The sequence below is a fragment of the Triticum aestivum genome, chromosome 3B, assembly GCF_018294505.1.
Source record: "Triticum aestivum cultivar Chinese Spring chromosome 3B, IWGSC CS RefSeq v2.1, whole genome shotgun sequence".
Lineage (NCBI taxonomy): Eukaryota > Viridiplantae > Streptophyta > Magnoliopsida > Poales > Poaceae > Triticum > Triticum aestivum.
The window spans coordinates 841,220,899-841,241,803 of record NC_057801.1 but is presented as its reverse complement, the minus strand read 5'-3'; the positions used below and the strand labels follow the sequence as shown (position 1 = coordinate 841,241,803).

General features: G+C 43.3%; 1 protein-coding gene across 1 annotated transcript; it reads right to left on the bottom strand.

The window, feature by feature from the left end:
• Positions 1-6,822: 6,822 nt before the first annotated feature.
• On the bottom strand, positions 6,823-9,042 carry LOC123068103 (ankyrin repeat-containing protein At5g02620; the record flags this gene model as incomplete). Its single annotated transcript, XM_044490593.1, has 3 exons — positions 6,823-7,717; positions 7,819-8,354; positions 8,556-9,042. Coding segments are annotated over 3 exons (1,668 nt in total), but the record flags the coding sequence as incomplete, so codon positions are not given.
• Positions 9,043-20,905: the final 11,863 nt, after the last annotated feature.

Sequence of the window (20,905 nt, the reverse complement as noted above, 5' to 3'; positions counted from 1 at the left end):
ATTAATATACTTAGCAATGAAAGTTTAGCAAAAAAATTATGTATGCAAAAGATGCACTGAGGACAAATAGTAAAAATCTTACCATCATTCCTAAATAGATGTGACCGTAGTTCAATACCATCACTATTGGTCGCACATTTTGAGTACTAACATTTCTAAGTGCAGGAAGAAAATTTGTCTTGACAGTATGAAGATCCTCAAGCCATGAAACATAATGACTTATCTCCTCGCAGTTTAGTTCAGCTCCGGGATAGTAGTAGATCCTGTCTACCAAGCGTCGGACATGTTTGGTTGAATGGAGATAAGCTATCAATATAAATTAGTTGTCAATTATTTTTGAATAAGCAATATCAAAGACAAAAATATAGTTGAGAAGAACTCACATAATGGTAGAATTGGAGGCGTCTGCACATCGACCCATATGTCTCTATTACCTTCAATATCATCTTCCGGACGAATATCAAAGGTGATAACCATACCAGGCTCAAATGCATAAGTCTTGCATAGTGCTTGCCAAGTTTTGCATTCAAAATAGGTGTACGTGTGTGCATTGTATACTTTGATGTTGAAAGTATAACCATGCTCAGTTTTCAGGTAAACTCTCTTTACCTCCATAGTTTTCATATCATTGAAACCTATCTTATGCAAGACAAATATTCTTGCATGGCAGGGGATGCGCTAGTAGAATAGTGAAAATTAAAAATTATAAGTCAGGCAAATGAAGCATATATATAAGTCATTCTTAATTACGAAAACAGACACTTGTCGTTGTGACTTACTGTATCGAATTCGAAGGTCTCATCCAGCTTGATGCTGAATTGCCTATCATCAACAAGGAAATTTCTATCGCACTGGTTGCGCTGGTCTTCACAGTATTCGCACATAATGAAATTTGTTCCGTCGTTAGACGATATTTCCTATGTTCATATAGGCGAAACATTAAACACTTACTAATTGAACTAATTCAACTAAGCATTTAATTAAAATAAACTAGTTATATTAATTCAAACAATCTCATATACCTAAATTTTAATTAGTTCAAATAATCTCATATACCTAAATTTTCTTGCTAAAAATAAACTAGTTCTATTAATTCAACTAGTTCAACTAAACATTTACTAAAAATAAACTAGTTCTATTAATTCAACTAGTTCAACTAATCTCATATACCTAAATTTTCTTACTAAAAATAAACTAGTTATATTAATTAACCTAGTTCAACTAAGCATTTACTAAAAATAAACTAGTTATATTAATTCAAACAATCTCATATACCTAAATTTTAATTAGTTCAAATAATCTCATATATACCTAAATTTTCTTGCTAAAAATAAACTAGGTAGTTCTATTAATTCAACTAGTTCAACTAAGCATTGTATTACTAAAAATCAACTAGTTCTATTAATTCAACTAGTTCAACTAATCTCATATACCTAAATTTTCTTACTAAAAATAAACTAGTTATATTAATTCAACTAGTTCAACTAAGCATTCACTAAAAATAAACTAGTTCTATTAATTCAACTAGTTCAACTAATCTCATATACCTAAATTTTCTTACTAAAAATAAACTAGTTATATTAATTCAACTAGTTCAACTAAGCATTTACTAAAAATAAACTAGTTCTAATTCATCTAACATTAACATTTCTAACATTCTAAAAGTAAACTAGTTATATTAATTAATTAATCTAAACAATAGGAAGCAGAAAATAAGTAAAAAAAATGTGTGTCTGTGTTTGTATGTGTGTATACGTTCATGTGTGTGTGTATGTGTGTATACGTTCATGTGTGTAGTGTACATGTGTGTGTGTATGTGTGTGTGTATGTGTGTGTGTGGTACGATCGAGCGGGCGTACGGGCGGCGGGGGCGGCGAGATGGGCGGCGAGTGCGGCGGGGACGGCCAGCGACGACGGGCGGCGGGGGAGGCGACGACGGGCGGCGGGGGAGGCGACGACGGGCGGCGGGGGCAGCGACGACAACGGGTGCGGGGGCGCGCGGCGATGCGGGGACAACGACGACGGGCGGCGGGGGCGTGCGGCGACGACGGGGACGACGATGACGGGCGGCGGGGGCGGCGAGGGCGGCGGGGACGGCGACAACGTGCGGCGGGGGCGGCGGCGACGGGCTACGGGGGCGACGGCACGGCGGCGCGGCAGCAGCGGCGTCGGCGTGATCGATGCTGTCGCGTGAGAAGTGGAAGAAGATAACTGATTTTTCGTAAGTGTAGTATATATAGGATGGGCCGTTAGTACCGGTTAGTGGCTCCAACCGGTACTAAAGGCCAATTTTGGCCAGCCCAAACGGCGGGAAACGACGGCCTTTAGTACCGGTTGGTGGCTCCAACCGGTACTAAAGGGCAACACATTAGTACCGGTTGGAGTCATCAACCGGTACTAAAGACCGTGCGCTGCCACCCGCAGTGCGTTACTTTTAGTCCCACCTCGCCGAGCGAAGCGCAGCCACACTGGTTTATAAACCCAGCTGCGGCGGCTTTTTCAAACTCTTCTATATAGCAGGCTTCTGGGCCTAACTAGGACGCACCGCCCTGTGAGCCAGCTGGCCCTTCTGGGCCTATATTTGCACACCCTAGGTCTGGCAGGTCCACTGGGCAGCGTCACAACATTTTTTTATAAAAAAATTTCCTGCATTATTTATTTTCTTCTATTTATTTTCGAGTAATTTTTTATATAGTTTTTCTTTTCTGCTTTATTTTTTTCTTCTATTTATTTTTGAGTAGTTTTTTTGCTGTATTTAGTTTCTTTGTGAATATTTTTGCTTTATATATATTTTTTTCTTTTCTGCATTATTTATTTTCTTCTATTTATTTTTGAGTAATTTTTATATAGTTTTTTCTTTTCTGCTTTATTTTTTTCTTCTATTTATTTCTGAGTTGTTTTTTTGTTGTATTTAGTTTCTTTGTGAATATTTTTTCTTTATATAATTTTTTTCTTTTCTGCATTATTTATTTTCTTCTATTTATGTTTGAGTAATTTTTTATATAGTTTTTTTCTTTTCTGCTTTATATTTTTCTTCGATTTATTTCTGAGTTGTTTTTTTGTTGTATTTAGTTTCGTTGTGAATATTTTTGCTTTATATAATTTTCTTCTTTTCTGCATTATTTATTTTCTTCTATTTATTTTTGAGTAATTTTTTATATAGTTTTTTCTTTTCTGCTTTATTTTTTTATATAGTTTTTTATTTTCTGCTTTATTTTCTTCTTCTTCTTCTTCTTCTTCTTCCTCTTCTTCTTCTTCCTCTTCCCCTTCTTCTTCTTCTTCCTCTTCTTCTTCCTCTTCCTCTTCTCTTCTTCCTCTTCTCTTCTTCCTCTTCCTCTTCCTCTTCTTCCTCTTCTTCTTCTTCTTCTTCTCTTCTTCTTCTTCTTCTTCTTCTTCTTCTTCTTCCTCTTCTTCCTCTTCTTCTTCTTCCTCTTCCTCTTCCTCTTCTTCTTCCTCTTCTTCTTCCTCTTCTTCCTCTTCCTCTTCCTCTTCATCTTCTTCTTCATCATCATCATCATCATCATCATCATCTTCTTCTTCTTCTTCTTCTGCTTCTTCTTCTTTATATATAGTTTTTTTCTTTTCTGCTTTATTTGTTTTCTTCTATTTATTTTTGAGTAATTTTTTATATAGTTTTTTCTTTTTTGCCGTGACCCTCTCTACTCTTTCGCACATGCTATACTCCTATGCGAGGTGGGACTAAAAATAGCCCTGTCACAACCTCTTTAGTACCGGTTCGTGCTAGGGGAGCAAATGATGTCAGAAAGGGTTGAAAATTGATGACGTGGCTTAGACTGGTGCGTACTGAACACAAAAAAGTCTGAAGTTGTAATAAGTTTAAAAAATGAAGTGCCGGTGTAACAGATGAGTTTTCGTCCGAAACCGGCCCTGATACTTCGAAAGTTATTGTCCAGTTTGTACACGAAGTGCATCCAGTTTTTGCCGTAACACAAGAAGTCCGGAGTTCTAATAAGTTATTAAAAATAAAAAAAGGCGCAATGCTCGTTAGTTAGCTTCAAGCCTTTTGGAATAGGGTAGACTACACTGCACACAGCTCCGTGCAATCTATTCTATTCCGAAAGGCTTGAAGCTAAGCAAGCTGCAGGTGAGCATTGCGCCTCTCCATCGTCTCTGCACTCACGGCTTATAAACAGCTCCTACTGCCTCTCTCCTAGCGAGGTGGGACTAAAAATTAGCTTAATAAGAAACTCTAGTACCAGTTCATGACATGAACCGGTACTAAAGGAGTTCGTGGGGCCCACGGCCTGACACAACATCATTAGTACCGGTTCGTGGCATGAACCGGTACTAATTGTTGCCCACGAACCGGTAGTAATGATGTCCGCCAGCCTAGCCGTTGGAACCAGCACTAATGGACACATTAGTGCCGGCTCAAAATCAAACCGGCACTAATGTGTCTCAGATTAGCCCATTTTTCTACTAGTGTTAGTGTTGGTGTTACGTTTCGCAAAACGTTTTTAAGTGACATATATTTGTAATAAGAAGGTTTTTTGTTTCTTGGTCCGAATTTTCAAAAACCGGAAATTCCATTGGCCCCGGAAAAATGTCTTATCTTCCGAATTTTTTGAATATTTTGAATTTAAACGATAGAATGATGTCAAATAGGCATTGTATGCACATATATCACAACCAAGTTGTTGGACTAGTCGTAGGGCTCGCAAGGCATCATCCCGAGGTCAAAGGCTCGAGTCTTTGTTTTGCCAATATTTTTTTCGTAATTCAAAATTATGAAAACAAATTGGTCAGGATGCGGTAGAACAGAGTCGATACTGCGAGCTTGGCAATGTAATCAGGCAAGCTGGCCACTGGAATAGGAAGGAGTTCTAGCATAGAAATGGTTAAACTAAATATATTTCGAGGCTAAATGTTCCGTGCCCCTGTCGGAAAAAAATTGGAAAAAAAAATCCTAGTAATAAGTCATGAACTTATCATCTTCCCCTCTTTGCATGAGGCATATGAAGCCACAAGAAAGGAAGAGCACATTGCTGATGCGTCAGAGACCAAGAATGCTTGAAAATGCAACCTTTCTTGTCATAAGGAGAATTGCCACTAATGATGTCATGATTATTTATTTTGGAGTCAGTGTATTTTTGAGCACCCAACACAAACTGACCATATCTCATCAAATCCGAAACACCAGATCTGTGACTCAGCAATTGACATTATGCAAGTAATGGGCTCATCCACCTGCCACTTGCTGCCAAAGGTAAAACTCAGAATCTTTGTTATAAAATTGACGCTGCTAGATTTTTGCTGTCGAACTCCAATCTGCTATTGCATTGGTCAAGAAGAGCATGCTCATGGACGGAGAAAATTAAACTATTATGCAAATTTAACTATTGAGGCCAGCCTTTCCTCTCTTTTTTGGCGATGAGAGGCCGCGCTTCCTTGATATTCTGCCAAATAGTTCTGCTAAAAATATGAAAGCGGCTAAATTGATGTATATATTTGCCGCTGCCTTGGTAATTATCCATTTCAAATAAGGGACAGTAGACTGGAGATAAACTTTATTAGAGAAAGATTACACAAATGCCTCGAGGTAAACAACTATCAAGCACATTTACTTGTGGTGTGAAGATGGAGGCTACACTCCCTGCGGTAACAGAGCTACCTGCGGTAACAGAGCTATCGGCTGTTGCCGCTGAAGAAATGGCCGCAGTGAAGGAATGCAGGGAACTCAATGCTACAGCAGCAGCCCTACAAGTAAAAGCTTGGTCCTTTATTTTCTCATCACCTTTTCTTTTCATTTTTGATGGGATTGATCACCATTTCTTAATTAGAATATATATATACTGTCACTAGGATGCTCCATGTATACTCTGTATCATCTTGTTAGTTGTGAGTCACCTGACTGCCCAGAGAGATATGTGGGTTGGCTGTGTACAACATGTGCAGGAGGCCATCACGCCCACGTGTCAGAAGCCGGCAAACTTGATGGTGGATCGTTGTGGTGGCAGTGGGGCATGGAAAAGACAAGGTGGCATGTACCGCTATTACTAGGCGGTCCAGGAGGCGCTCGGCGTCCCACCGGCGGCGAGCATCGATTACACTACACTGTGGAAGGGTCAGGTGATTGTTCTCAGAAACTGCATGCTGCCAACGCAAGTAGTTCTAATTTCTGGAAGGAGGACCAGCTGCAGTCTCAACTCTGAAGGATTGCTGGGGCTGAGGAAGGTTAGTGTTGGGGTAGCGAAGGTACCTACAGGGTATGGCTGGAATGAGGTGAAGCGGTGCAGTTGGATTCAGTTAAAACCTTGGTCCGGAAGAAGTGCTTATTATATATGCAGCTTTACTACTGTCCAAAAGATTACTTCTCCCCTTCATTTAAATTTGGCCGTATCATCTGATGGCAAGTTAATTGGTACTCCGCGCCGCGACTTTGTATCAAAATGCAAGACATTTTTTGGATTAAGAACCGTCTTTACATTTTGATACAGAGGGAGTACTGAACTTGTACATAAATACTAAGCCTGCATACTATACCCGTGGCGGGCCGTCGTCCTGCTCTGCTGTATCAGATGCCAGGGTAGTGATGGAACCTGCAGCACGTAGCTGGAATGAGGTGATCAAGGAGGTTCATATCTACGTTTGTCCAACTTGTTTACAGATGCCAGTATGGTTCTGGTTCAGGTAAACCTTGTCGCTCAAGAGCAGACATAGCACGTACTCACTCCATAAACAAATATTTTAGTGATCTAAACGCACTTATATTCTCTACAGAGGGAGTACAAGTGCTCATTGTCACTTTATAAGGTCCATTGAACATCCATCCGAAGATGTAGAACCGGCGATTTATTCAAGAATGTGAAAACAAAATACTAGGCCACAACGCGGACCAGGATGTCTCTGGTGTTACAGAGGAAACAGCGAAACGACCGACAGAAAAAATCGGGTGCACTTAAGTATGTTCAGCAAAGTCTAGCTGAAGTGCTAGCTGGATTAACTGAATAAAATGCCACATGGGACTTGACCTTCAACAGGTTCGTTACAGATAAATTGGAAAGAAAAAAAGTACTACCAGCATGCCAAACAGTAATACTAGTAGATTAGATCAGACCATGTCACGGAAAGCAGAGCTGGAAGGTTGACCCACCCTGTAATCTCCAAACAACATGGAGAACCAACGTCTACCCAACCGATAATTGAGCTTCAAGATAGGCCATTTACTTATGAGCCAAGTCAGACAAGGGCAAAAACCTACCAAAAGGCAAATCCCAATGGCCATCCAGTGGCGACGAGAAGATAGTACCGTGTATAAACCAGCTGCAAAAGCCGCAAGTGTTGCCATGTACGCAAACCAAGTGAGCCTCTTAGTAACGGTGATGTAATAACTTGTGAACCTATCATCCTCCCATCTTCCCATGAGGCATATGACGGACACAACAAATGCAGAGCACATTGCTAAGGTGTCAAAGATTAGGAATGCTTGAAATGCGGCCTTTTTAGACATGATGGGATTTCCCTCGCTACCAGGATCACTGCTGTATCCTCCAGGCAAAGTGAAAGCAGCGGTGAAGGTGATTCTCGCAAGGAGGATCGCCACTAATGACGTGTTTGTTGTGTATCTTTGAGTTGTTGACTTCCTCTCCTTTATCGATTCAATAGTTTCCTGTTGCTCAACCTCCTTGTGAATATTATCTGAAGGGATGTCATCATCTTTGGGATCAGCTTTCAACATAAGCACCTGCACCTCCTTCTACTAGAATCCAAAATATCAAATTATCCTCCAAATTTATTAACTCATGGTAGTGTATAAATAAAGCTTCATATGGTTAACAAAATAGCATATGAGCATACCCAGTCCAAATTCTTCTCGTGGCTGGTGATGCCTGACAATAGGGAAGCAGCGGATTCACCATGAATGTCAAATATTGTTGTGTCTATACCCTTGCAAGACAATAAAGCAGCAACTGTTCTGGGATTGCACCTCTCGACTGCGTAATGTAGAGCGGTTCTTCCGCTGCTGTCTTGCATATTAACGAGACGCTGAAGTTGCGGTGTCTGGAGGATAAACTCAATAAACTTCGTATGACCATTTTGTACAGCTGAATGAAGGCATGTCAATTCTTGATGGTGTACATGGCGATAAGGAGCATCTGGACAATGGTTAAGAAGCTCTCGAGCAACACCAACATGACCTCGAGTTGCGGCACTAGTAAGGAGAGTAAAACCTTGGTTGTTTACTTCATACCCTAATGAAATATCATGTTGCAGCAATTCCCGCAGCACCCCAACCTTGTTGTAACAGACGGCAAGCCTTATCGGAGTATCCTCGTTGGAGTCGGCTTTTCGTGCTAGTTGAGGACGTTTCTTCATAATTTGTGCAGCAATAACTGAAAACAAATCGAGATTAATTACAAAAGATGGTCAATAACGAAGTGGTGATGATATAATAAGTTTTTGGCACAAAAAATGGCCTACTAAGAATTAAGTGAAAAGGATTAATCAAAGAGAAAAGAACAATGATATACAATATAAGACATATATTAGAACATGGTACAGTAAATCGTACTCCACTGTTCTGACAATCTTACATTGATCCCCATTTTTAGCTACGGCATGAAGAGCATGGCGGCAAAAACTGCCAGCATGAGAAGAATCATTGATTTCCAGTAGTCGCAAGGCAATATCTCTAAAACCTCTCATTACAGCCATGAACATGGGTGACTCACGGTATATGTTTACATGGTGCGACAGAGCAGGCGCCGCTTCTAACAACTGTATCGCAAGGTCCATGTAGCCATTGCGGATGGCGTGGTGCAGTGCATTAGATTTATCTTTGTCCTGACGCAAGATTGTGGCTTGCAGTCCTAGGTCATTGCAGCGTTTGAGTAAAAGAGAAGCCAAATTGGCATGCCCGTGTGCCACGGCAATGACAAGTGGTGTCTCGCCCTCGTGATTAACCTTTGAGAGGAGAGACTGGTCTACTTCTAGCGCCAGCCTGAAGAATTCAATGTGGCCATGAATGCAGGATATGTGGAGGCATGTGTTCCCCGCTGGAGTTGTTCCACGAAGATCTGAGACCACTCGCGTGGTTCCCGGGCCACTGAAAGCCGGAATCAACATCTTCAGAGTGTCTAGCTCACCACATGTGGCTGCCTTCAGGAGTTCCTCGGCCGTTGGTGGTTCTTGCTGCTGTTGTGCTTGAGCTGATGAACTAGCTATGTCTGTCATCGCCTCCCTTTTGGCCGGTTTAACTGCGGCTGTGGGTAAATGATCGATAATTCAGCAGCCACTGATCTTCAAGGGGAAATCACTGAAGAAATCGCCGTAGTACTTAAGATCAATGCAAGAAAAACCAATGAAATCAATCAAACTGATAACCAAAGAAAAACCGAGCCCAACATTAAGCATGAACTGCAACAGTGAATGAAATAGTAACAAACCTCACATAACAGAAGACGGTAGTTGCAGCATGAAGATTGCACCCCCTCTAATGTTCTGTGGAGATGGCAAGTACTTAAAGCAGTTCTTGCAGCAAAAAACAAGTACCTAAATCATTAGTTTATCATTCGATATGGGTCGATTGACCCTCCTCTGACATAAAGGTATACGACTACTACATGCTAGTTGTAGCATCATCATAATTCCTCATTCTATATCGCAAGTTGTTTTATCAAATGAAAGTACTACTCCCTCCGTCCCATAATGTCGTCTTACATTATGGGACAGAGGGAGTAGTATATACACGAAAGTAGTGCACCAAGTTGTAAAAATTGACGCAATGCTCCAAACTAACTCAAGGAAGGAGGTTCCAACAACATAAGTTGTTTCACGTACGGGCCTAATGCCGGGGTACGTAGGAAGAATTTCATGCAGGATCCAAACTATTAGTACAAAGAAAGAATGTCAAAGCTGCTCGGTCATTTCACATGCATTAGGTGACCCCGATCCCCTCCGCCCCTCCCGATCTCCTCCGCCCCTCAGTTCGCCTCCCCTCTCCTCCACATCCCTTATCCCCGCCGCCCCTCCCAATCTCCTCCGCCTCACGTCCGCCTTCCCTCCCGCCGCCATCGGATCCAGGCGGGGCAAAGCCCGTGCTGGGGGATGATGGCGGCGGCGTGGCGTCCCTTCGTCGCGGCTTGATGGCGTGGTTGTGACGGTGGATCTTGAGCGGGCACCTCGGGACGACGTGTTGTGTGGCCATGGCGCCGGTCACATAGCGGTGTGACCTCCTCTATATTTGGTTGTCTTCATCGTGAGTCCAAAGGGGTCTGGTCGGCGGGTGTTGCCTCACGGTGGCTTCCGGAGGCGGATCAACTGGAGGAGAAGATGGTGGCCTAGCTGCTAAAGTGGGTGAGGATGCCACCAGGGCCGTCTCCAGAAATTTGAGGCCCCGGGACGAATCACAAAATGAGGCCCTAAAATTTAGAGGCCAAGATTAGTGCCCATGAGTTTATTGTGGCCAAGTGTGGGTGTTTCTCGGCTGTGTAGGTGCTGCCAGTCCTGGGCTTATTGTTGGCAACTGGTTGGCACGGCCAACGCCCAAAGGCAGCAACACGAAGGCTGGGGTGGCCGGCGCCAGCGAGGAGCAGATAGCGGTTGGGGCTGGAGTGGACGGCCGCTAGCGGCGGTCTGCAGCAGACCAGCAGTCATCGATTCGTCGCACGGGAGCATGGGAGAAGATGCGAGAGAGGCGGCGCACGCGTGCGTGAGCGGGACTGGGAAGAGGGCGGGGGCTGCGGGAGGGTCGCGACCCTAGGGTTCGGTGCGCATATTGTGCAGAACAGCCATCGAGACTCGAGATGTGCGGAACAAAACTGAAGTGGCTTACCTCCGATTTTTTCTCCGATCGGGGGCCCCTCGATTTTGGGGGCCCTATGCGGTCGGCCACTTTGGCCCCCCTTGTCGACGGGCCTGGATGCCACCATCATCGGCGGCGCCCGTGGGTGTCGGTTTCCTTGTTGGAGGCGATGCTGGGGTGTCCCTCGCTCCATTGTTTCCGAGGGAAATCTCAGATCTGGAGGAGGCTACCATTGACGGCGGCGCCCTTGTTGGACGCGTTGAGGGGTCTCCTGGATCGAATGATGGCGACGTCTTCGTCATCACCCCCGTGGGGGCATCATCTTTGGAGACATTCATTGGCTGGACGGACATGTGGACTGCTTGGTGGTTGGGCGTCGGTAGGTGGTGGAGAGGTGCTTCATCCTACACATCGACGGTGGTGGATCTAATTAGGACATAGGAAAGCACCTCACAAAATAGGACATAGAAAAGGTCAGTTTCAACTAATGCTCCGTTCACCTTTCAAGAACTTTAAAGCAGCTGGAGGTTAACAACCACTTCAGTCATTAATGAATGTAGACAAGAAAAAATTTCATATAAGTACGCAGCTGGAGGCTTCGTCTTGTACGGAGTTTCGGTGGAGATGTCAAGTCATGCCTGACCGACAGGTGCTACGCTTTGTCACGCCTGGTCGGCAGGTGCTATGCACGACAGATCTTCCAACGACTTCAAGCTGTGTCGGCTGGTGATACTTGGCAGCATGATGTTGAGGTGTATTAGTGGCGACCGCAACGTGCTCAGTTAGAACGAGCAAAATTGATGTGTTGGTATAACTCTGAAGATGGAGCGGTGGCAGTTGGCCGCGGCGAACTATGAGAGCGCGCCGGATAGTGTGTGCCCCAGACCCGGCAAGTGGCCAGGTGGGGCTTCAGGTCTTAGGTGTTAGGTTTGACTGCGAGGTATGTGATATTAGGCCCGGACTATCAGCATCCCTTCATCAACTGAACATGAGTAGAGCCAGATGTTGCCTAGACGGTGGCTTCAGACTTACTGTTGTATTTCTTTGTAAGGTATTTTGTGAATAATTAATGAGGCCGGGGGTCTTCCTTCTTTCCTAGAAAAAAAAATAGTCGCAAAGTAAAGAGCACTGTTAGCACCCTAAAGTTCCCAATGGATGTGATGGCAAGACCTGTAAGTCAAGGTACCAATTCCGTCGTTCAGTTAATTTGCGTATATATCATTTCACTGGACAAACTCGCCGGAGATCGGACGTGCCAAACCAACAAACATAGGGGCATCCAAAGTTAATACAATAAGTATGGAAGAGCTGGTGCCAGGCAACCGATAAGGAGAAAAGACTCCAGGCAGCAGATCCGGAGTGGCCCAGCAGAGCTGAACTTGCTGGGATCACTGTCTTACAAATTTGAATGGCTCTGGCGACACTGATGTGAACTGGTCGACTCAGGAGCATTATAACCCGATGGAACCACCAGGACGGCAGCAAGGCCCAAAGCCCCAAATTAAACATCCTTCAACTAGTTTCATACTATAATGTGCACAAGGAGATTCCGCAAAAGTCAAACTAACAATGGAAGAAAATTTTCAAAAACACAACAAACTAGCCAGCAGTGAAAGAAACGGGCCACTTATTTGCTAAAACAAAACAAAAAGCATCGATCCTTTGGATTGATTAATCTCATCGACATACTAGTACGTAGCCGCACAATGAAGAGAGCAGCTAGCAGTCACACTAATATTCCATGCGGATGGCAACAATGTAAGAAGTGGGAAATCAACACACTAATTCAGTCATTGAGTTCATTTGTGTATATATCTTTTAATTAGCCATGTGATGGGAATCAATAGTAAACTTGACCTAGATCCAGAATCCAATGAAACGCGGTCTAGCAGTCCTAGTATTTTTCTTTTTGTATGTTTATTTTATAATGGATGTGGGAAGAACAAACTGCACACATATAGATGAAGTTTATAAATATTTAAAGAGAAAATATTTGATGTTGGATTCATTCAGAAGTATATAGAACTTCACTGAAGATGTTGAATTTTGATCAAAATATAGGCCACTTTCTTTGCCTAGTGCCTTCACAATCGTACATGCGAGAGAATGGGTCAGCTGCTAGCTAGTATAGGATGTATTAATAGAGGAAATTTGGCTCGAAAAAAAAACTGTGAAAAAGTGCACTATTTTGGTTTTTTTTTGCTAGAGCTGCTCGGATGTCATTTGATCGAGAAAACATGCAAGTACCTTGCGTACCGAAGCCTATTTGATGCCAAAAAACTATCATACTTTTGTGCTATTTTTTTGGATTTACTGTTTACCGACATACATATTTACTGTTTTTTCTTTGTCACGAGGTCCTGTAATGTCGAAACACCACGGAATTTCGCACGCGTCTTGCGCACACGAGTACCTTTGGGCCCACCAAATTTCAGATTTTTTTAATATTTTTTTGCTATTTTTTAGTTTATTATTCACCAACGCACTGTTCATGCCGAATGGAAACCGCTCGAGGGACTAAACTAATCCAATTTTGAAAGTTGGGGGGACTAAGTTTTAGTAGTTTTGGAGTCGGGGGATGATTTCTAAACTTTCAGAAGAAATATACTTAACCCTTTTTGATGCATGTCCCTCTAGCACTCAAATCTTGCTTAAACACATAGCACTAGGGCCAGCTGATGCGTTTAGAAAGTCAGCGCAATCCATTGGCATTAGGTTAATTTGTCTAGACATTTGTGCATATAGATCATTTGATATTGGCCATTTGATGGCACCTTAAATGCCGCCTCACGCTGTTGACCGCTATCGAGATCCGCAGCTGACTCAATAAAAAAGCTTGGCCTACTCAGACTGTTTCGTTTTCAAAGTGAAAGGGTACAGGGGCTTTGGCCCTTTTCATGTAGCAAAAAAGCTTGACCCGCTCCATAGTCCATACTAGTAACGAACACCCAACATGGAGGAGCTGCCCGTCGTGCATGCAAATTGCAGATTTGAGACAAAAATTTGGGTGCACACTGAACAAATGACAGAAGAGTAAGTACTCATTAAGTCATTAAGTTGATTTACGTATTTGATTAGCATGTGATGACATCCTTAATCAATACCAAACTTGACCTGATCCGGACTCTGTGAAACGCGGTCATGTCTCAGTTTTGTGTACCCGTTCAGTAAGCTACAGATACACATTCCCGTTTTAGCATTCAAAGTTTGGCAGGTAACCTTGAGTTCGCATATTATTGAGATCCACAACAAAACGTTGATGACCTGCTGGATGAAGCTTCGTTTCAATTTCATTTATCTAGCCTGGGAACATGGGTTTTGTACCTTAATTTTGGCCTGCACCCCATAGTCACCGTCCTAGTTTGTGTATGATTCATTTTAAAAAAACTTATCCCTCAAAGTTCAGTGCCGCGCCTAACTATCAAGTTGGGTTTAGCCAGATCCAACCAATGAGTGGACAGCAACCCTTCAAATAAAGAAAACATGGTCCAGACAATGACTCGTTGATTAGCTGGATGGTAATAACATGCAGTAATATGTTTACACCAAATATTTTAGGTTTGCTGCTATATATATGCTCGACCTCGGGCGGATGAGTCTGTTTAACTCAGTTAATGCCTATGCAGCCATTACAAAACATATACTACATACTACCATTGCTTTTCAAAACACAGGTTTCAAGCTTCAACTATCAATAGTACAATTAATTTTATTGAAAAACTCGAGACTCAACTTTCACCTAGTACTGCAGAGTTTGGCTTGGTAATGAAATTTCAACAGTAAGTTCTTTTTTAACTTGGTAATGGACTTTCACCTAGTACTGCAAATTTTAATGAAGTACTAGAAATTTGAGGCAGTGCGGCAGCAGCGACATCGGGTTGGTGGAGCGGGAGGAAATGGCTATGTAAGTATGTATATAGCCACTGGCCGCGGATCGGTGGGCAAGGAGCTGGTTGGTATATGGGAGGAAGAACATCCGATGTGGTAGATATGAGTATGAGCAGGGCGGAGGTGGATCTGGTGTCTTCTTTCCCAAATCGGATGAGCATTTTGCATGGCTGGATTGCGATTTTTGTGATTTTTATTCGATTTGCATGTTCCTCCGCATTATGCATGCAGTTTTGATGTTCTCATCCATTATTCCTTGGATTTGGATCCATTGCCAGCAATGTTCAAGGTGTGAAGCAGAATTGCTGTCCTAAATACTTCCATTCTAACCATGTTCTCTAGAAGACTAAACCAAACGAAGCAACACAGTTACATATACAAAGCAAGCAAACAAAGTTCAGTTTTTTCATTCCATTTCCGTTACCTGTGTATTTTATTTTATTGTTGTTTCCATTGTGAATTTTGAATCTAAACATCTAAAATAGCCTACACCGTATAACATGAGACGGAACAAAATACCAAAAATCAAACTGACAATGGACGAAACAAGGTAGCTATAACAAGAAAAAGGGCATAAAATATGGTGAAATAGCACGTACTTACCTCACACAATAGCAAAGACGCTGTGGCAAGATGAAGAGATCCCGCAGCCCGATCACTAATGTTCCGTGGAGATGGTGAGGTAAAGGACTTAAATGGAGCTGAGCGTCAACGCACCTATCCAATCAGAAAGTTAATTTATGTATACTATATATCACCAGAGCAGAAAAATGAGATCGAGGCTCAAGTCAAAGAGATGCTGCGAGCTGGGTTAATTACTGCCAGTTCAAGTGCCTTCTCTTCGCCAGTACTGTTGGTCAAAAAGAAAGACCAAACATGGAGATTCTGCATTGATTTTCCGACACCTTAATGAAATTACTCTCAAGAAGAGCTATCCCATGCCCATCATCGACGAGCTCTTGGATGAGATTGCGGGCTCCAAATGGTTCTCCAAGCTTGATCTTCGCGCGGGATACCATCAAATCCGCTTGGCGCCAGAGGACGAACACAACACAACGTTTCGCATACATATGGGACACTTTCAGTTCCGGGTCATGCCGTATGGATTGGCGTATGCGTCGGTGACATTCCAAGGGAACATGGACACGGTTCTGGCTTCGGTCAATCGCAAAGGGGTTCTGGCCTTTATGGACGATATCTTGGTACACACAAAGGACCTACAAACTCATTAGGAACGGCTGTCTCAAGTGTTTCAGCTGCTATCAGATCATGGGCTCAAAGCAAAGCGATCCAAGTGCATGTTTGCGCAACAGCAGATCGGTTATTTGGGGCATGTGATCAGCGAACAAGGGGTGGCTACAGATCAGACTAAAATTCGCGCCGTTCAGGACTGGAAGGTACCTACCAATGTCAAACAGCTCCATGGATTTCTGGGACTCGCAGGCTACTACAGGAAATTCGTCAGGTTCTTTGGGGTGATCAGCAAGCCACTTACCAAACTCCTAAAAAAGAACACCATTTTTGTGTGGACGCCGGCAGCGGATGCCGCATTCCTGGCCCTCAAACAAGCTCTGGTCGAAGCCCCAGTTCTCACGCTACCTGACTTTCAGAAACAATTTGTGGTCGAGACGGATGCTAGCGCCACGGGAATTGGCGCCGTGTTAATGCAGCAAGGACATCCAGTGGCATATCTGAGCAAAGCTCTGGCTCCCAAGAACCTGGGACTGTCAGCCTATGAGAAGGAATGCCTGGCAATGCTTCTCGCGGCCGATCATTGGCGACCATACCTTCAACATGCCGAATTCATCGTGCGTACGGACCAGAAAAGCCTGCTGCACCTCACAGACCAAAGGCTCAATACACCAATTCAGCAACAGGCCTTCACCAAGCTCATAGGCCTGCAGTTTGTGATCCAGTACAAAGCAGGGCTCTCCAACCGAGCAGCAGATGCACTGTCCAGGAAAGCGCACAACACCCAAGTTGAGCTCGCAGTGATCTCGATCTGTAAACCAGCATGGTTGGAGGCCATACGACGCAGCTATCATACAGACGAGGGGATTAAACAGCGCATGGCCAAGTTAGCTCTCGACCCTCACGGCGAGCCAGACTATGCAGTTCAGGATGGAGTGCTTCGCTTCAAAGGCCGCATTTGGATTGAGGAGGACCTGGATACACAACAACACTTGATCCGAGCGCTCCATGCAAGTGCAGCAGGGGGACACTCTGGGTTCCACGCTACTTATCATCGGGTGAAGCAGCTCTTTGCTTGGAAGAACATGAAGCAGCAAGTAAAAACTTTGGTTCGGGATTGCATGGTCTGTCAACAAGCCAAGAAAGAGCGCACATCTCCGGCCGGATTGCTGCAACCATTGCCCATCCTTCAAAAACCGTGGGCCGTGGTGTCCTTGGATTTCATCGAGGGATTGCCTCGCTCGGGCGGCTATGACACAGTGCTGGTGGTGGTGGATAAATTCTCCAAGTACGCCCACTTTATCCCCTTGACTCACCCGTTCACAGCTCTTCAGATCGCCAAGACATTCATGAGGGAGATCTACCGACTCCACGGGCTACCGTTAGCCATCATCTCTGACAGAGATCGCATATTCACAAGCAATATATGGCAGGAACTCTTCAAGCTCTGTCGGACTGAGCTGAAACTCAGTTCAGCTTACCACCCGCAAACAGATGGACAAACCGAAAGAGTGAATCAATGTCTCGAAGCTTATTTGCGGTGTGCTGTGCATTCATGTCCTGGGAATTGGTCCAAGTGGTTAGCTCTCGCGGAGTATTGGTATAACACCTCGTTTCACTCATCGTTGGGCAGGACTTCGTTTGAGGTGATCTATGGACACCTGGCGAGGGAGTTTGGAGTCACTCAAGTGGATACATGCACGGTCCCAGATCTGGCAGCTTGGCTTCAAGAAAGGCAGGTGATGATGGAACTTCTTCAGCAGCAGCTCAAGAGAGCCCAGGACAGAATGAAGATACAAGCTGATCGGAAACGCACGAACAGGGAGTTTGCGGTGGGAGATGCTGTGCTCCTCAAGTTGCAACCGTTCATCCAAACATCAGTAGCGCAGCGACCCATCAAAAATTGGCATTACGATACGATGGTCCCTATCGAGTGCTCGCTCGGGTGGGGGCTGTCGCCTACAAGCTCCAGATGCCAGCGGGCAGCAAGATACATCCGGTGGTTCATGTGTCGCAGCTAAAGAAGGCGAAAGGAGCAACGGTACCTGTCAGTTCTGACCTCCCTCCTGAGAATTCTATCTTGCAGGCAGAACACACTCCCGTTGCGGTTTTGGAGTGCAAGCTGGTGCAAGTGGCGGGCGAGTCGTGGCATCGGATCCGCGTGCAATGGAGCCAACTACCGGATTCCTTGTCCACCTGGGAAGACCCGGACGCTCTGCAACAATAGTTTCCTGCTTCTCCGCCTTGGGGACAAGTCGGCACGCAAGAGGGGGCGATTGTCACGTATGACACCAAGGCCCCACCTGGCGGTGCGAGGGAGGAGGCGACAGGCGAAGCAAAGACACACGGCGTACGCGTGAACAGCTCACATGAGTCACTGCAGGTGGGTCCAACGAGTGGGTGAGCTGGTGACGGCCTGCGTGCCGTGGGGGTTAAGTGCGGCTGCGTCCGCGTGAGAGAGGGATGATGCTGTATTATGATATAACCGAACGCACGAGTGAACCTGTTCTTCCTCGCGTCCTTCCCAGATCCCCTTCCTCTATCCTTCCCCTTCCCTGATCTCCTCCTCCCTTACCTAGATCGATCGAGGGCCGTGACACATAGTTGCAGAAAAGCTCCGGGATATAGGGTTTTGTTATATGCTCCCCTCGCCTGAAACTTTTACATGCACCCAACAGTACTGGACACACCCATTTACGCACGTTCGTTCACTCGGTCGTTGGCGCTGGCTGCGTTCACTTTGCTTTTTTTTTTTCATTTTCGATTCCTCTGTTTCCAACCGGTTTCTTTGGTGTTCCTAGTTTTCTTTGTTTTTTCACCGGTTTTCTTCGGTTCTATCACATGTTTTTACATCTTTTCTTTCTTTTTCTTCTTCTTTTAATTGTTTCTTTCTCGGTTTTCACTGTTTTTTTAATTTTCTTTCTATCATCATTTTTCTTTGCTTTCTTCTCATATTTCACTGTTTCCACTATTATGCATTGTTTTTCTTTGTTTTTATTGGGTTTTTTATTTTGTTTTCTTTCTTTGTTTATTTTCATTGGTCTCTTTTATTGTTAACACGTTTATATTATTTTAAGTACCAAATACACATTTTTTGTCTACACTAAAATATTTTTCTGATACACGTTGAACATGTTTTAAATACGTGATGTACATTTTTATATAAGGCATGGTTTAAACACTTTATCAAATACATGGTCAGAAAGCATTCAAATACAAGTTGAAATCTTTTTCTGGGGTAAAACTTTTTGTAAATACATGATTTTATTTACATTGTACACACATTTTTTTAAATGTCACAAACATTTTTCTCGAACAGCGAGAATATCTTCAAAATATTTTGTATATATTTTTAATGCTACATAACATTTTTTATATTACAATTTTTTTTAAATGTTACACATTTTTCAAAAAATTCACATACATTTGTTTGAAACACAGGAATATTTTTCATTTCACGAACAATGTTTTGAAAGCAATCAACATTTTTCAAATACACGATGTAATTTTTTAAGTATGTTTTGAACAATTTTTTAAATATATTGTCAACATTTTTTGAAATACAAGTTGGACATTTTTTATGATAATAAATACTTTTTATAAAACTACGCAAATATTTATATATGTTGTATAAATATATTTTTAAATATCACAAAAAATCCTGAAATGCAAGAATATTTAAATATCACATATGCAGAGGGATGGTTGTGCAGTGACGGTGGTTGCACATCACAAGTGGCTGCTTGGAGCATCGAAAAGTGGTGGTGACAACATATGAGCTACATTGATGGTTGTGTTGTTCAGACACCCGGTCTCGAGCTCCGGGGTGAAAGCCTAGGTCTGACCGTGTTGGTTACCTTGCAATGACAATGTTTCCACGTTGTTACCTTGTTGAAAGCATTGCTCGGAAATGCTCAAACTGGTTCTTCAGGGTAAAAACCTAGAATCGACCCTTGTGTGGTGGATCTGGTGATGGCGGCGCTTGAGTGTCGCTCCCTCCTGAAGGCGTTGCTGTTGAAGAACATCATCGTCTGTGTGATGTCATGAGACGGTGGATGCAGATATTGTCATTGTTGTAGTTTCCCGATCGCAAATCTGATCGCTTTGAAGAAAAGTTCATCACCTACGCATACCTTTGGGCTTATATATGACTTTGCTACAAGGTGAGGTGAGTTTGTAGAAACAACAAAGAGTCCGGTGAGTTTGCGAGGAGATACCACATGTCCCCATCCAACATCTTGGAAATTGACGATTGCAGAAAATCCCTTGCTTTTTCCGCAGATGAGATTACAGCGCATACATCATTCATTAATTCTACATGGTACTTTTCTCTGCCGGTGCTCAACGCCCTATGATAATATACTGCGTTGACTTGGCTGGTGTTCCAAGATTATGTAATTTTATTTATATTTATTATCGCTTTTTCTGTTCTGTTTTTCCAGAGCAATTGTAGTTTGTTGTTCTTGGCCCAGTGTTCGGTTGCTTTGCCTTGGCTGTTCCATATCTGGTCAGTTCATCAGTCTGGTTTGGGAGGCAGTATGGGTGTTCACCTTAAGCACCTCAGTTATATTCTTGTAAAAAAATAGGAACATGGCGATGGTCATGCTTTGCTATATCAGAGGCCATGGTCTGCTGGTGTGTACAAGTCCCTTTGCATCTTTCCACACAACTTTCAAAATCCCCCGGGAAGAATTAGACCTGTTCCAGCCCAAGCCTTACGAAGAATGTAGGGAGATACCATATTGCTATTGTTGATAATAACTTGATGAAAATATTGGATGAGCCTGTTGTACTTGTACTGAACTAGACGCTAGTTTGACATATATCAGTCTGCTATGTTTATGTTCCCTACATCCTTAGCTTATAATTTATCTACATGATCATGTGTTGTTCTAGTGTTTGAAGATGGACCAACTCTGTCGGCACACAATCTGTATCACTAGACACTCATAGCATTAGTAATGCTACACATTATTGAGTTGTCCATATATAATTTTTTGTCGATATATGCTCTCAGCTTTCAAATAATCAACCATAAAGATAATCATTACAGAAGGCAAG